Genomic DNA, 16,789 nt, shown 5'->3' with positions numbered 1-16,789 from the left:
GCCGGTATGGCTAGGGTGGGAGCAAGTTGTTGTGGGCAGGGGAGAAAGGAAATAGCACATCACGTGCCTTTGCACGTAATGCTATGTAGTGCATGGGCGGGGCTCACCTATAAAGGTGAGTCCTGCGCACTTACCCAGCCTCTTTTGCTCTTCTGGCCCCCACTCTCCCACCCTCAACTAGTATGGGATTAGCTAGTCGCCCCCTTTGGAGGGGGGGGCTGAGTAGGAATTTTACCTGCCACATATTGGATGTGGTGTACAAGGTTTTTTTTGCCTATTTCGTACTGGAATTTAATATTAGTCGAGGGTGGGTAAATCGGTTGATCTGTCGGCAGGGTTGTGCGGGAATCTTGGGATATTCTATGAGGTTGGTTAGCACCTTATGGTGAGTGGCTGGTTTCGAGGCTGGTTTCAAGGTCATCAGGGACTGTGGGGCTCTCTACCCAGGATATGGCTTGCATTTAGAAACCTCACTGTCTCGTTTACTTGGGGTTATGTGGCTCCAGGTGGGAGTGACACGGGGAGGTCTCCCCCTGAGCACACACATGTAGCTTTTATGCAGGCTAGTTGCTTGGAGACAGGATGCTTGAATTCCCACACTCTCACATTGTCGTCTTTCTCAGAAAACTCTTGCTTTCGATGGGAGGCAAATGACGAGGCTTGCTAAGTAATCTACAAAGCTTTTATTAAGCAACAAACATTTCAACCTGAGGAGAGTGTAACCTCTTGGAAATGTCTCCCTAGGTAAAACTATGCAAACTAAGTGAGACAATTGTCTGACCAAGGAGAACAGGAAGCCACTTCCCAAATGCCTGTAACTTCAGAGAGCCTGGTGCGGAGGCAGGTTCTGGTGTAATCAAACTGACTTTCTCATGCCTTCCTTCCAAGTCATGTGTTCGAGCTTCCAGCGGACCCTAGCATCAGCTAGCTTGTCAGGATGCTCACCTCCGGAAGAAACCTCACTTCCCACTGAGTTTGTAGGCTTTGGCCTTGAGGAGATCAGCCCTGGAGAGGGCTGACTCCCAGCTGGGGAATCGCCCGTGAGAGCTTCCTCCTCCACTGGTACAGGCTGGCTGGTGTCTGGCGCTGCATCTTCTAGTTCTGTATCTGATTCTGATTGATTACCTGAAACATCTTCTCCCAAAACAGGGGCAGTAGGATTAGACATGACACACATGCAGATCCAGGGAGGGGTGAGTTACCTCATTTAAATAAAGAGGCCCTAGTTATATCCAAGCTCTGGTGTCCGTGTTGTTATTTCCTTGCTTCTCCCTCTATCCGCAACAGTTCTGTTGTGTTTATCTGAACTTCCCAAAAAGGGAATGTGACATCAAAACTAGCCTTTCCAAGCTTTGCTGATCACCAAAGTGAAAATTCAGATCCTGCATGCAATTTTAGATTAGAATTCCAAACTACTATTTTTCTTCTTGTCTCATTTTAATCGTGCTGTAATTTTATTACATTTATCAAAATGAATCGGAACCTAAAATAATGAGTAATCGGTTTAGCTGGAGAATAGCAGGAGTGAGAACATGAGACGAGCAGTCATATGGTGCAGCTTTTTCTGGGCTGCACCATTTTGGATTGCATACATATTGCCCTTCCTCCCTAAATACATTTTCTTTAGTAGAAGCCCTGAAATGGTACAGCCCAGCAAACATCTCACTATGGGATTTTTCTGATTTTGTGTTCTAGTTCTGGTTTTCTTTCCCTGTCTCTTTTTGCCACGTTCCTTTTATTTGATTTGCATATTTGAAACACTGACTTATTGGATGTTACTCTTTCCAATGAGCAGTTGTCAAGAAGAGAAGATTGAGGGGAGACATGATAGCACTCTTCAAATACTTAAAAGGTTGTCACACAGAGGAGGGCCAGGATCTCTTCTCGATCCTCCCAGAGTGCAGGACACGGAATAATGGGCTCAAGTTACAGGAAGCCAGATCAGGACATCAGGAAAAACGTCCTGACAGTTAGAGCAGTACGGCAATGGAACCAGTTACCTAGGGAGGTTGTGGGCTCTCCCCCACTAGAGGCATTCAAGAGGCAGCTGGACAACCATCTGTCAGGGATGCTTTAAGGTGGATTCCTGCATTGAGCAGGGGGTTGGACTCAATGGCCTTTAGGCCCCTTCCAACTCTACTATTCTATGATTCTATGAACTTCAGATCCTTTAATTTCATCTGAGTGGGAAAATCAAACTACATATGAGAAGAAAGATGATACGTCTGAGAATATGATGCCTCTTGCACTTGTAGATTCCTTTGGAATGGAAAGACGTCTGATGGCATGCACCATTTCAGTAAACCTCACAATTTTCTAACATAAAAAAAAATCTATATAAACAAATATTTTCTTTGATGTACACATGGCTTTATACATTATAGTGTACGATGCACAATTAGAACACTTTAAGATCAGTTTGATAGACCCATCACCTTTTTTTCCTGTAGTACATCATCAGTATTAAATAATTATATGCTAATATTTTTAATCAAGCTAGTTTATCTATTTGTTCAGAAAAATATAATAAGGGGCTTGAGCAAACATCAGTGCATTACACTCCAGTACCTGCCTAACAACTATAACTTTACTAGCATCAATTCCCACCTCTACCCCCTCAAATCTAACAAAACTGCAGGGGGAAAAATGTTTGTAACTTCCTAATAAAGATAAGCAAGTAGGAAAACTTCTCTTTTTTCCCAGAGGTAGAGGTTTTATTGCGTAAAACACTGGATAAAACTGTACTGCTTAAAAGACATTTTTTTTTATTCTAACAGAAAAAAGAAAAGAAAAAAACAGTCATTTGCTAGGGTGGGGAACAACTTTTAATACTTCTATACCAGAATAAAGTTCTGTCAACTGATGTATTATAATAATAAATAATGACCAAGAATAAACTTTAAATACAAAGTTTTTTTTCCTAATCGTTACAAGCATAGCAACAAAATCCTCTACTCTATTGATCTCAGATTTTCTCCAAGATAGTTTTTTTTCCTTTGCGTAGGAATGTAGACAGTATTTTGACCAATATCACAGACTACAGAAGTTACAGAGAAAAAACTTGACATGTTTAGATATGAGAAGCATGATGATATTCAGAAACTGACAATGTTTCACTGCTCCTGTCACTTGTTTGTATTCCAAGTTACAAATGTTCTGGGAGGAAAAAAAGGGTGGATGTCAGAGGCAAAAATAGGGACAGTAGCACCAGACCAAATGGATTCAACACACACATCACAAAGAACGGGGGGGGGGGGAAGTTTCCAGTGTCACAAACGGAATTATTGCCTGTCATATCTGAAAATGCTCAGAAGACACAAAAGAATACTGAAAATAGCTCCAAAAAGTGCAAGAAAATGGAATGTGGGACCTTTTTTTTTTCCTCTTTTTTTTTCTCGCTAAGATACTGAAGGCAAACACACAAAAAGCAAGCGACCGAAACACAGTCACCAAACACGGTAGTGCAGTTAAAATCCTAAAGCTTACTACAGTCAGAAAGTCTTCAATTACATTTTGATCCTTTTTCCAAGGATCATAAGAAACAGTTGCATTAAGTTTATCAACTCGGTTTAAGTAAGGCAGTGAGAACTAGACTATGAAAAAAAAAAAAACCCAAAAAACAAGAAAAGCAGCTTGCCTTCTGCCAGACGGGGGTCCAAGGAACACAGCGATCTCAGTTTAACTGGAACTTCAATTGGAAGGTACCATTTTTATTTTTTCTGACAGCATATGCAAACCGTATTCCTTATTAGCCTGAGAATCTTTTTTTTCCTTTCTTTTCAGTCTCAGGGTAGCGCTACGAATTTTATTTACATTGATTGCAGTTTAGAGGGTTTTTTTTTTGTAAACTGCTGTAGGCAGAGCTGAAGGTTTTTTTTTAAGGCCCTGGGGTTTTACTCTGTGCTCCCAGCCTGCAAGGACATATTGACTTTTTCCCATTCTTTTTTTTTCTCTCTTTAAAGTCTGAATGATTTTGTTTTGAGAAGAAGTTAATACTTCTCTATCATCGTAAACGGCACCAATCTTGCTTCTCTCAAAGGAAGTGCATGAAAAGACTAACATCTTTTGCTATTCAAGTGGATATAAGAATAAACCATTAACCGGAATTCTTATTTTTGTTCCTCCTTTCCTTTCCTTTTACTCAGTCATGTAGTTCATTGTCATCTCTCCAAAGCTTCTTAGGTGGGAAACAACAGCATCAAATTTGGAGGGGCCAATTAATAGAAAAGCTAAAATCTGCAAAAATATAGAACACACTTTTCTTTTTCCTTACAAAAACAAAGAAATATTAGTTAACACTTTTTTGTTCTTGTTCTTCTTCTTTTTTTTCACTAGGACAAAAAGCAGGATATCTGGATTCATATTTTAGGTCAAACCTCTTGAAAAGAGAGTGTTCCAGTAAAAACAAAACAAGACTCCTGCACAATGTCTGTAACACTTATTTTTTTAAAAAATACAACATTGTAATAAATGAAAACTAATCTTGACTGGGGAATCCTTCATTCAAGTTTTCTTTAAATGGAAAAGAAACAAACTTTCTATTGAATTATATATGCACCGATATCTCCTCTAGATAAGGCTAAATAGTTACCCTATCCAGTACATTTTTCAATATGCATTTCTAAATCTCTCTATAGTAACCTACTTTATTTTTTTTTAAAGGAACAAAATAAGAAGGAAAACTTTTCTCTCAATACTGCAAGTCGATCTAAAAATAAAATAAAACACAATCCCAAAAAGACATCATACAATAAATCTGCAATCTCTCCTTGGGCTGAAGAATTTCTTTCTCTCTAACACTTAATTCATTTGGTCTATGTGTGTGTGTGCCTGTGTACATATATGTGTGTCTATCTGGCTATCCATGTCATATATATATATATATATATATATATATATATATATATATATCTTTTAAAAATTAAAATGTAATAACACAATCCTTTTCAGTATAGGTCAGCGTTGACCGTAGCTTATGGGCCATCTAACATTTCTCCTATAGTGCAGTTGAATTGATTTTCTCTGCAATGACAGCTCCAGTCAGACTGGCTCCAATACATCTCATTACTATGCTAGGCAAATGACAGCGGTTGGTGTCATATTAAAAAGGTGTTTTCAACAATGAAAACACAGACACCGCCCCCCCCCCCCACTTCCACAATCTTCAAGGCAACATTAAATCAGTAAGATGGGATAGGTTATTTGTTGTTTTTCTGGCAAGAGCATTATTTCGGAACAAATACCACTTCTGTGTTGGAAATGCCCCCTTTTATTTCCATATTTTTCCACACACAAGAATCTTACATCTTCCTCACGTTTTTGGTGTGTGTGTGTGGGTGGGTGGGGGGGAAACACCCACTTGATTTATCCCCACCTACATTGTTTGGAAGTACTTGTTGCCAGGTAACAGTTTAACAGCCATTTTCAAGGGCTGGGATATTTCTTTTTCTTTTCTTTTTTTCCTTTTAATATATATCTATATCTATATATCTTTAATGTCTTAAACACTGCGTATACTTCTGGGAATTTGCACACAATTCGTTTTCCTCAGAAGGCAGTTAAGCAAACTCTCTGTTACCCAAATGCATATCTAAAAACTGTGTAAAATAATATTGCAATATACAGATTGATTTGTTCTGGTGCATTACTCCTGGGCCTCTCTGCCCTCCTCCGTTAACTCTGCTGAGCTCCCAGGTTTGACAGCTGCAGGTTCCTCTAAATTCCCAGAAGTCTCGGAGTCAACTCTGGAGCGCTTGAACCTGCGGTCTGGATACTGGCTGTTGTCAAAAGGCATGCGATGGACACAAAGAACGTGGGTCTTCAGATTTCCCTTCTGAGAGGCACTGTAGGGGCAGTATCGACATTGGAAAGGCCGGTGACCTGTACAACAGACAAACATCAGGTTAGTTTTTCCTCACATCGACAGGGTTTTTTTCTGTTCTTTTTCCTGTTCTTTTTCTTTTTTGTAGTACAGTTCATGGAATGAAAGAATGTAAAAATATAAACATCTTCTTTTTTCATATATGGGCTGATTCATACAGCCTCTTTCTGAAGCGGTACAGGCTTTATACAGGCACAGTGCCACCAAAATTTGACAATGGGGCAATATTTGCCCATAATTACACACACACACACACATGGAATTTGCAGAACTTAGAGGATTTCTACACCAGAGAAAACCCCTCAACTTTATCAGTGCTTTCTGTTTCCATTTTTGTCGCATGGTCACGATGTGATCTCCTTACATGACCTTTCCTTTCCCCCTCCGCTTTTCCACCTCTACCTGTGAGTTATATGGGCATGTCTAGACCTAGAGAGGGCAGGGGGAGGATCTCACGACATGGTGATCACGAGATCCTCCCCCTCAGTCTACACACAGCACAAGATATCCCGAGAGGAAGAGAACATCGCACCCGCCATTTTGGTTTCTTTTTTTATCAAAAAAGCATGCTTGATTGCTAAAGGTAGGTGTTGTTGTTTTTTAAAAGACCCTGCTCCCCCTCTCTGACCCCCTCTGGGCACGGTTTCTGGCCCCTTGCATTTACTTGCGAGGAGCCGGGAAGAAACCGGGATGGCTGCCCACACGTACCACAGTCTCGGGACAATCCTGAGACTGTGAGAAAAGTCAGGATTAAAGCCGTTCCAGTTATCCCGGGGAAAGGGAGGGATCATCCCTCCCTGCCCCCAGGATCCCGTGTGCATCATGTGGATACACAGGGATGATCCCAGGGTGATCACCAGGATAAACCTTCATCTAGACTTGCCCTGTGTTTCATTTATTTAGCCACAAGATGGTGCTGTGGTCTGCCTCATCTAATCACGGGATTTCCTCTTTTCATGCTCAAATGGAAAATGAGTCTTTTTGTTGCTAGTTTATTTCCATTTCAAATTACACCAAGGAAACCATTTGAAAGTATGAGGGAGGTGCTGGAGGCTGCCAGCATCGTGTAAAGACCCACGAACATTTGTGAGTGGCCAATCACGAGTGTGCAATTAATTGCTCATTTGAAGAAGCCCTTAATGTATCGGACAAAAGGCCTCTCTCTCTCTCTCTCTCTCTCTCTCTCTTTCTGCAATTTGCAAAGGAGAGTGGATTTCACATTAAATCTATCCCCCAAGAAACTGCAGTGCCCATGACATGAGTTTACCACCTCAGGATAGAAAGGGGGCAATGAAACTTTGGACAAGTGGGGTTTTTTTCCTATAGAAAAGAGTGAGTGAATTATTTGACAATTCAAATATCATACCCAAGTTTTCAAAAGGTTCTGCCCAGCTAAAGGAAGTGAATAAGGCTCACACTGATGTAGAATGGTGCTGAGGCAAACTTGCTTAGAACACATTTTTCTCAGAAGATTCCTGATTTTTCTTTTTCTTTATTTCTTAACTCCACCCCCCAAAAAGGTCACTCTGCAGCATTTTCTCCAAATATGTGCCACCATTTTTGTTTGAGTATTGGCTGCCATTTCCCCCTCACGATGCAAAGATGATGCTCTGTCTGGGGCATTGTGTAGGAAGCAAAACAATGGGCAGGCCTGCCAACAAAGTTACTGCTGCCACTTGTAGAGGTAGCAAAGGAAATCAAAAACCTTGGGAAAGAAGAAAGATACTGTACGATGGCTACTGCTAACAGTGAGCCCTGCCCCTGAGAAACGGTTGGAGAATTTCTCCACCTCCTGGAGAAATTCAGTGAAATGACTCCCCAATTCCTCGACTCGCAAACAGGGTGGAGGGTTTCTATCCATGCACCGCTTTAATTATAGCATATAATCCTCTTGAACTGTACAGCTCGCTTCTTGCATAGATTATATTTTGTGCCCGATTATTCCGATCCAGCCTAAAATTTAATGCTGTATCTAGCTTGGGAGATTGTGTTTCAGCAATCACATTTCAATTTCAACCTATGCTGGGAAGTTGTTGATGTGTTTTACTGGAACTTTATGAGCTTTGTCTCTCAAATTAACTTAAACCAGAGCCATCTGAGGTCAAATGCACTTAGCTTACTTTAATTTGCTGAAATAAATGAATAAATAAATGTGCCTGACCATCTACATAAAAAGCCGAGGCGACTGGGAGATACAATCTATTAACAACAACCCTATTTCTTCTTTCTGTTGTTTGTGTTGCATGCAAACATCCACTCGTGCTTGTGAGCTACCCTCACATTTTAGAGGAGGAATGATCAAAGCGACTCAGGCTTTATGTACATACTGGGCATGATCCAGGTGTGTACATGGAGAACTATCACTACAATCTTGCAAAGAATGTATTATGCTAACTCCCATCTATGTACCACATGCTTGTCTCCCATATCTGAGAGGGAGGAATAGATGGCATAACATTTACAGGCGTTAGCTCCAGGCTGAACTGTGAGCCTTCACACCTATAAATCACTATTGGCTCTCAGTCCAATTTCAAATCTGACTGCTCTAGGAATGAATGCAGTAGTCTATGGCCTTAGCTAGACCTAAGGTTTATCCCAGACAAATGGAGGGGTCGTCCCTGCCTGTTCCCGGGATCCCCTGTGTGTCATTTAGATGGACAGGAATGATGATCCCGGGATATAGGCCTGGTCTAGCCATGGCCTATTTCCAGCCCATTTCAGTTCCACATGTGTTCATCCATATGATCCTTCCTCCTGCATCAAACTACTATTTTTAAACAAAACAAACCCAGAAACCCCCAACAACAACACACAAATTTCAATATGAGGTACCTATTTGGAGATGAGAATTAGTGTGAAAACCAAAGGATAACTGCATTTCAGCCCACGTTTTAGTCTGGGAAGTGTGAATCAGTACACTTAAAAATATGGACCAAACAAAAACTTCAAGCATCCCTAGCCTAAGTACTACTCAAAGTTTTGATAAAGAAGGAAGGAACAAGGAAGGATTCATCTGAAATGTCTATTTTAACACCCAAAGGAAAGGTAGAGGGAAATGCCAGGAACAAAATTATAAGCAGGAGATAGGTACAGCTCAGGAATTTTCTGCAGAAGGATTTTAAAAGGCTGTTAATGGAGAAATTGCACTTTGGAGGCTAAGGATGAATCTGCTTATTACCTTGTGGGCCGATATAATCTATGTTGTAATGTGCTAAGGGATTTTACTGTGGCAACAATGAAGCCTCTGGCACCCATTGGATGAGCTGAAGTGATGCCATGGGATATCCATGAACATTCTATTTGCTGGGGGAAGTTGTCAGCAGTCAAATGCTCATAATAGTTCAGTGGGTTGAAAAGAAAGGTAAGTTGGGCTGAAGAAATCCCTTGCAGTCCCTCACCAAGGGCCAGGAGGAAGTGTTTGGAGTCAGGTGGGGAAACTGAAGGTTATATATCGTATTTCTTCGATTTTAAGACGCCATCGATTGTAAGACGCACACTAATTTCAGTACCACTAACAGGAAAAAGAAAACCTAAGACACACCTGTGATTTTAAGACGCACCCCATTTTTAGAGATGTTTATATGGGGGGAAAAGTGTGTCTTAGAATCAAAGAAATAGGGCAGCTTAGTAGGGCTGATGGTGAAAAGCCCTGGACAAAGGAGGCAGAGGACTGAAAAACAAGAGCCCAAAGAAGGGGTAAATATTGGAGACAGAGGCCTTAGCTAGGCCTACCAGTCTAGCACGATGGAGGGGTGAAGATCTTGAGATATTTTTATTGTGAGATCTCCTGCTCTGTTTACACGCAGCGCGCAATGACCTCAGAGGTAGAGGATGTCATGCCCGCCATTTTGTTTTTTTAAAAAAGAGGAAGGAGAGCACGCGCACTCATGCACAAAAGGTAAGTGTTTTATTTTTTTAAAAAAAAAATCCTGCTTCCCCCACCCCACCCCCGATGGGCACAGAGCTCCTGAGGAGCTCTGGGCCCCGTGTGCAGGTCCCAGCTCCTTGCGAGTAACCGCGAGTAACCGAGACAAACTGGTACGCCAGCCCACATGTTTTGTGGTCTCAGGATCAGCCCAAGACTGGGGGGAAAGTGGGCCTAAAGTATAGAGCAAGATCCCGGGGCAAGGGAGGGATCATGCCTCCCTGATCACGGGATCCCCTGTGCATCATGTGAATGCACAGGGACAACCCCAGGGATCAACCCGGGATAAAGCCCCATCTAGCTATGGCCAGAGACTTAAGGAAAGTTAAGAGGAAAGAACATTTTATAGTTGCTCAGCACTCATAATTTCTACATTGGGGGGTCCTACTTTTTCATATTTTGGGGGGGGGGAGTTTTCTATGAAGAATATTGCCCAAAAATGTCCACCAAGAGTAGCTTGTAACCTTAAATTTCAGGGAAAAGTCTATGCAAGTGGTTTTAGATTAGTGCAACCAACTACCGTATTCCTTCGATTCTAAGACGCACTTTTCCCCCTAAATAAACAGCTCTAAAAATGGGGTTCGTCTTAGAATCGATGGCGTCTTAGAATCGAAGCAATATGGTAGATGCAAAAAGACTCTATCCTATTAAAAACGGGTCTGAAACATCCATTCTCTCTAGCTTTATTGCTTTTAGAAAGCTGAGCAAGCAGGGCTTTTTAAGATTGCTTTGCAGGCTGATTGGGGCTACAGCGCGCCCCGTGCAGCTCCGGCCCTCGTCAGCCACGCCGGGAAGACACGTGGCTCCAAGAGTCTCCACCCCCCCAAGCACCAGGTCCCCCCCCCAGCTGCCGCGCTGGGAAGCGCGCGTCCCGCCTGGAACTCCTCATGCCCGCGGAAAAAGCTGTGCCCAGAGGCTAAAGATGTGCTGCTCCACTGAAGCTGCTCTCACGCGGCAGCTCCAGCTCCAGTCATCTCTCTCCTCCTCGTGCAGGCAGGCCTCCAAAAGATGAAGTTCCTACAGCAGCCGTAAGCCAGGAGGAGGAGCTGGGAGGGTAAGCACCTGTATTTTTTGCTTACCCCTAAGCCCCTCCCAGCCCAGTGGCCCCAAAACCCAGCTCTTTCTAAGAAATTCTAAGATATTTTTCGAAATTCTACTCATAAAAGATGTTCAAAGAAATTTGTTTTTTCTTCGAATCAAAGCTTTTTTTCCCTGTTGGTGGCACTGAAATTAGTGTGCGTCTTAGAATCAATGGCATCTTACAATCGAAGAAATACGGTAGGTTTATGGTATTATAGACACTTAAGTCCCATCCATTTCAATGGTTCTACTCTCCGTAGGACTAACATTGGCTACTCCTATGGTTACCAGCACTGAATCAGGCTATCTGATCCTCCTGTCTCTGAAACAGAATTTAGAGATGGAAAATTAGGAGGGATTTCTGTATGCGAATATAGAAATATTTTACTACCCCCTAAAGCAGAGGTACGCAACTTTTTTGGCTGTGGGAACCACAGGTGACGAAGTGTCTCTATGAAGATCTCTGCAGCAAAGAGAAGAGAACCGTCTTTGTAATCCTTCTACCAGTGATCCTGATAGAGATCTGCTATTATCAGCGATGGAAAAAGGGTGCTCTTTGGGATCTCTGGGGAAGGGAGTGGAGAGAATAGGGGGTGGGGTATTTGGTAATGAAGTGAGGGTCATGGGATCATTAGGGCTGTAGTAAAGGCCTCAGGGACTGCAGGTTGTGTGACCATGTTCTAAAATAATACACAATTTGAAATTAAGTCTAATGCTATACTAACCCCATCTGCCTCACAATTTGCAAAACTCTTAACACACACACACACACACACACACACACACGTGTGTATGGGATGAGATATGGCCTCTATCAGGGTGGGTGGGATTTTGGCAACATTTGTGGTTGATAGGTGCTTGGTGTTTATATTAACTTCATGAGGTGGTGCTGTGGGGCTCGTCTTCCTTTAAACATTGTCTTTAAAAAAGGCTTGTTCACATTCTGGCCACCTGGAAGGCTGTGGAGATTCTGTAAAACCACATGCCACGTTGAAAGGGCCTCATCCTTTTTTAAAAACCAAGTTTACAGGAAGAAAAATGGCATGATGCCACCTTATAAAGGTAAGGTAAACATCAAATCCCAACCCCCTCAATCCTTCCCCCCACAAATTTCACCAATTTCTTTCTCACCCTCCATCTTAAAGAATCTTTGGCTTTTTCCTACCTTCCACATACCCACAAATGCCCAAATAAAGTTTGACAGAACATTTTAGAACAGCTCTAATTACGTCTTCACAGATCTTTTAGTGGGGCACCATAGCCGGAGGGTCTCATAGAAACTATTTCGTTCTGTTTTGTTTTCGCACAATTTGAGCTTGTAAATCTTAAATAAGGAACCTTAAATAAGGACTATTAAATAAGGAATGACTACAGTACTGAAAGTTGAAACAGATTGTCTCCTCCAAGCCTATAACATTCCCAATCACTGTCTATACTGTGGGGATTTCCCAATATAGTGTGGAAGGACCTAATGGATTTCTCTGATTGGACAATATTCCCCAGTTGGGTTCAAAAGGGACATTACCTTCATACACCTACTTGACTCCTAGGGAACCACTGAGGATTAGGCTCCCTTGGTGAATTCTCACTCTATGTTCCCTGATGGTCATTTATCTAGTCATCCCTTCCCCAACCATGGAATCTCATCTCTTCGTATGAGTCCTGTTGTCTTAACCCTATGGCTATGATAGATTGTTATGGTGGATTCATATCATACAGTCAGAAAACACTACAGTGCTGTTGTTGTGGATGATGGCTGGCTACCGTTCTCCGTCATTACCTAGAACACAGTTATCACAGTCTAACAAATCTAAGGACCTGTAAGCTAAAGCTGGAATCTATTTCCCAACCTACTATTTCTACCTGTGATACCAGTGGTAGCTACCAAGTATATTAGCTTAATCAAGAGCAGCAATCGTTAAAACATTAACAGTAATTCATTAAACAATTTACTAAAATAATTTTAAAGGACCCAAGAAGAGTGAACTAAATAGCACTTAATTATGCCTCCAAATGCTTTCTCCACTTAGTATCATACTCTCACCCACCCACCCCCAAATTCTGAAAATTAATATAGGCACAAACACATTACAGATTTTGCTTATTAATTCAACCACATTAAACAAGCAGGAAAGCATTAATGACACCTAAAGTGGTCTCCACTCTCCACTGCCTTGTTGTTGTTTTTTCCTATCACTAACTTTTGGGGGCCATCAAAAATTTCACATCACTGTCATGCGAAAAGTTAAGTACACAATAAGTTAATTTATATTGTCACTGTGCAGTACAACGGCGGTAAAGAGCACATCAATTTTTAATCTGGTATGAATAATATATAAATATGTATACACAGTGAGGGTCAAAAAGTGTAAGAGCAAAAAAAGTGTAAGAGTATGTTGTTTACAGCAGCAGTCATATCCCTCCCCCCCCAAAAAAAAATCCTGGAGATCAGTCTTACAGAAGATAACAACATCTGCAATTTGCTTGTAACTAGGGGGTAAAGCAAAATGCCCATTTCTCTTGGGGAACACCACCCATTAATTACTGCTCAAAACTGGTTGTGGGCAGCAAGATCTTAAAATAACCAGGCCTAGATAAGCAGGCAAGTAATTTATACCATTTTTATCAGATGGTAGTTGAGGAGGATTTGGGGACTGCTGCGGGCTCCTCCGTTTCAAGTCATAGATCACTTATATACTAGCTGGGATGTATCTCCCAACATATAATCATTTGGAAGTCATTTTAAGAGAACACTCTCTCGTCGTTCTGAAGACAAATATCGTACCACGATTCCAGAAAGTAAAAATTATCAGTGGGTTAGGCTGGCAACTGGCAGTCTGTGCATTTAGGACTGCTTCGAAAGAGCCAGACACAAAGAGGTGAGGAGTGCCATTGTGGCTTTGGGGTCTCTGAAAGAAGCACATCTCATAGGTATCTCTGACTGTTCCGATCTTACATAGATACCTTTCTGGCTGCTTCCCTATGCATATTTTCAAAATGGTGTTTCTTCCCTATCTGTCCTCTACCCTTTTGATGTGCCTAACTGTAACTAACATCATGAATTTTGGTTGTATTTTTTTTTACTAAGCTGAGCTATTTCTTTATGGACATCCTGCAAGTGCATTCTTGATTTCAGTTCAATGGCTCTTATTAGCTCTGGTTTGTGAATGCATTTCAACATCATAGGAAGTATCTTAGAGATAGACAGCCTGTATCACCAATAAATGTGTTCTGTCTTGTTTCTGCATTAATTGGATTTTTTTAAAAAAAAAAATCCATATGAAAATATGAATTTAAGTATGTACTAAATAAAAATATACTTTTTAAATGTATTTTGATAAAAAAAAAAATGAGCTGAAAAGTCATTGTGTGAAGTTCATGGGCAGTTAAGTCCCAACACACATTAATGGGCAGCTAAGTCCCAACACACATTAATCCAAGAGGTGCAGATCAATCCTTTTTGGAATTTGCAAGGATAATCCCCCCCCACACACACATCATACTTAGCATTACAGACTTAAACTTGTTTAATTGTAATTCTCTCCTTCAAGGGAACATTGGGAACTGTGAGCAGGTCTAAGGATGAAATTCTATACACGCTTAATTGGGAGTAAGTCCAACTGAAACAAACAGGAATTGCCAGTGAATGCCTGCAGCTCCTAATTTGGTGGGGTTGTGAATCCATTCTGGGTTTCCATCAGACCCACCCATAACTCTAAAGGAGCTATCCAAGGTGCTGAACCTGGTTTGGTGATAGACTCAGCACCGTGGACAGCTCCTTTAGAGTTACGGCTGGTTGCAACTGAAACTTAGAATGGATTCACAGCCCCACCAGCCTCTATCGGGAACTGCTCCTGAATAGACATGCAGAGGATTGTGCTGCAAAAATCTTTAGAAGTGAGTTCTCAGTTCACACACCAAACTACAGTTTCCAGGATTCTTAATCAACGACAGTTAAATTGGTATGAAATTAGTATTATTTTGTAGTGCTAGTGTACTACATCCCTCACTACTGAATCTTTGTGAAGTACCAATCTGGAATGACCTCTGTGTTTATTATTCCTTTGTAACTTTTCTCTGGGTTAGGTCAGTTTAAGCCTTGTTGAATTAGATTAGTCAAAATTTCTGTTGTCTGGTGTGCTAAACCCAAACTACTCCTGACTATCTTACAGGAGTGTTGGTATTAAGTTGGCAACCGTTTTGGAGAACATTTCTTAGTCAAAAGGAAGGGCAAAAAGGAAATTCCCCTCCTTTTTACAATGTACTTTTTTCCCCCTTTGCAATGTTACTCAATTAATTTGGCCTTTGAGACGGAAAATGGTTTGTTTTGTTTTCTTTTCTTTCAAATTTGTGTTCTGATATGTAGCTTTGTGACACAGAATGTCAGCTTGTATCAATCACATCACATCACATTAAGTTTCATGAGATGGTGCGCTTGAGTGCTGAGTCCAAGGAAGAGCATAAAACAGAATAGGTTCTGAAATTTTGAGGGTGTGCGTTGTTGGTGTGTGTGTTTTCCAAATCTCAAATGCTGCTTTCGTGACTCTTATCAGGTTGACATAGCTTATAGCAGCAACTTTTCCCTTTTTTTCCTTTGAAAGTATAGTTCATTAGTAGATTTCTAGGGATTAAAATATTTGTCAGCTTTTTAGAAAACACACTGGCACCCTTTCAGAACACAAAACAACACCTAACGGAACATACAATGCAATCCTATATATGTCTACTCAAAAGTAAGCCACAATGAGTTCAATAGGACTTACTCTCAGGTAAGTATGTATACACTAGCAGTCTGTTTTAAGGTGTCTGTTCAGAAGTACATTCCATTGAATTCAATGGGGCTTGTTCCCAGGTAAAAAGATATAGGATTGCAATTTTAGTGGCCATAATCCAGCAATTAAGTACATGGAATCCGTCCCATGAAGGAACTTCCCATATTCATGGGAAATGCTCAGAACACCCAATGGGATATCCAAGTCATGGCCAATACTTGCGAGAAGAACCCTTTATCAGTTACTAATGTATGGGCATCATTAAATGCCATTATTTGAAAATGCTACTATGGAAGGACACACAAATAAAAGAAGATAAAGGTAATCAACGTTAAAGATGTTTATTTGCATGGTCAACGTAAATTAATTCTGCTCTTTTACCAATATTTGATCAGTGTCCAAACACCATCTACAGTTCCACCAAGAAATAACTAATCTCTGCGATCTAAAAAGGCACATATGTAGGGGTTTGCTCAGAAGTGTAAAAAAAGACCATTAGAATAGTCATATGGCTGAGATGAGGAATTAATTCCAGATTGTTACGGTTGTACTAATAGCAGCAAAATCATGGCTTTCTCCCAAAACAGCAAGAAACGGTAATTTCAAAGAAAAATGCCACTAGTCTATTACTCAAAAGCCTTCTGCTTTTCCCACTATGCTGTGTTTTATGGTTTTGCATATTTGTATGGATATTGTTTATGCGCAGATGCAAAGAGAAAACATATCAAAACATACACACATTCACACTCTTTAATGTTAGATAAAGAAGCAAGAAATAAGGATAATCTGCTAATGAACATTAAAAGCCATAAAAGCAACTATAAATTACAGCTGACAGGGCACAGATTCCCCTTAAAAACAATCCTCTCCAGATTCACCCTCTCCAAATTCACCCTCTCCAGATTCAGTAGCAATTTGACTGAAAAATGTGACAAACTCTGGTTGTGGAAGTTGTTCCCTGGAATAAGATGAGAATGATCAAAGATGCTGTAACATTACTACACTCTTTGCATGGATCATTTAAGATAGATAGATAGATAGATAGATAGAGGGCTCATCTACACCAAACAAAATATTCCACTACGAAAGTGGCATATAAGAGGCAGGAGCCACACTACTGCTTTACAGCGG

At 41.0% G+C, this 16,789-nt stretch overlaps 1 protein-coding gene across 1 annotated transcript in view; it reads right to left on the bottom strand.

Annotated features, from left to right (window-relative positions):
- Window positions 1-5,644: 5,644 nt before the first annotated feature.
- Window positions 5,645-16,789, bottom strand: part of LOC134408730 (homeotic protein spalt-major-like) — an 88,697-nt gene continuing 77,552 nt past the window's right edge. Inside the window, exon 2 of the mRNA XM_063141124.1 lies at window positions 5,645-5,880. Coding sequence (XP_062997194.1) covers window positions 5,645-5,880 — 236 coding nt within the window. The remainder of the gene's footprint in view (window positions 5,881-16,789) is intronic.

This window comes from Elgaria multicarinata, chromosome 14 (genome assembly GCF_023053635.1).
Source record: "Elgaria multicarinata webbii isolate HBS135686 ecotype San Diego chromosome 14, rElgMul1.1.pri, whole genome shotgun sequence".
Lineage (NCBI taxonomy): Eukaryota > Metazoa > Chordata > Lepidosauria > Squamata > Anguidae > Elgaria > Elgaria multicarinata.
The sequence above is the reverse complement of the archived record's forward strand: the minus strand, read 5'-3'. Positions and strand labels throughout refer to the sequence as shown.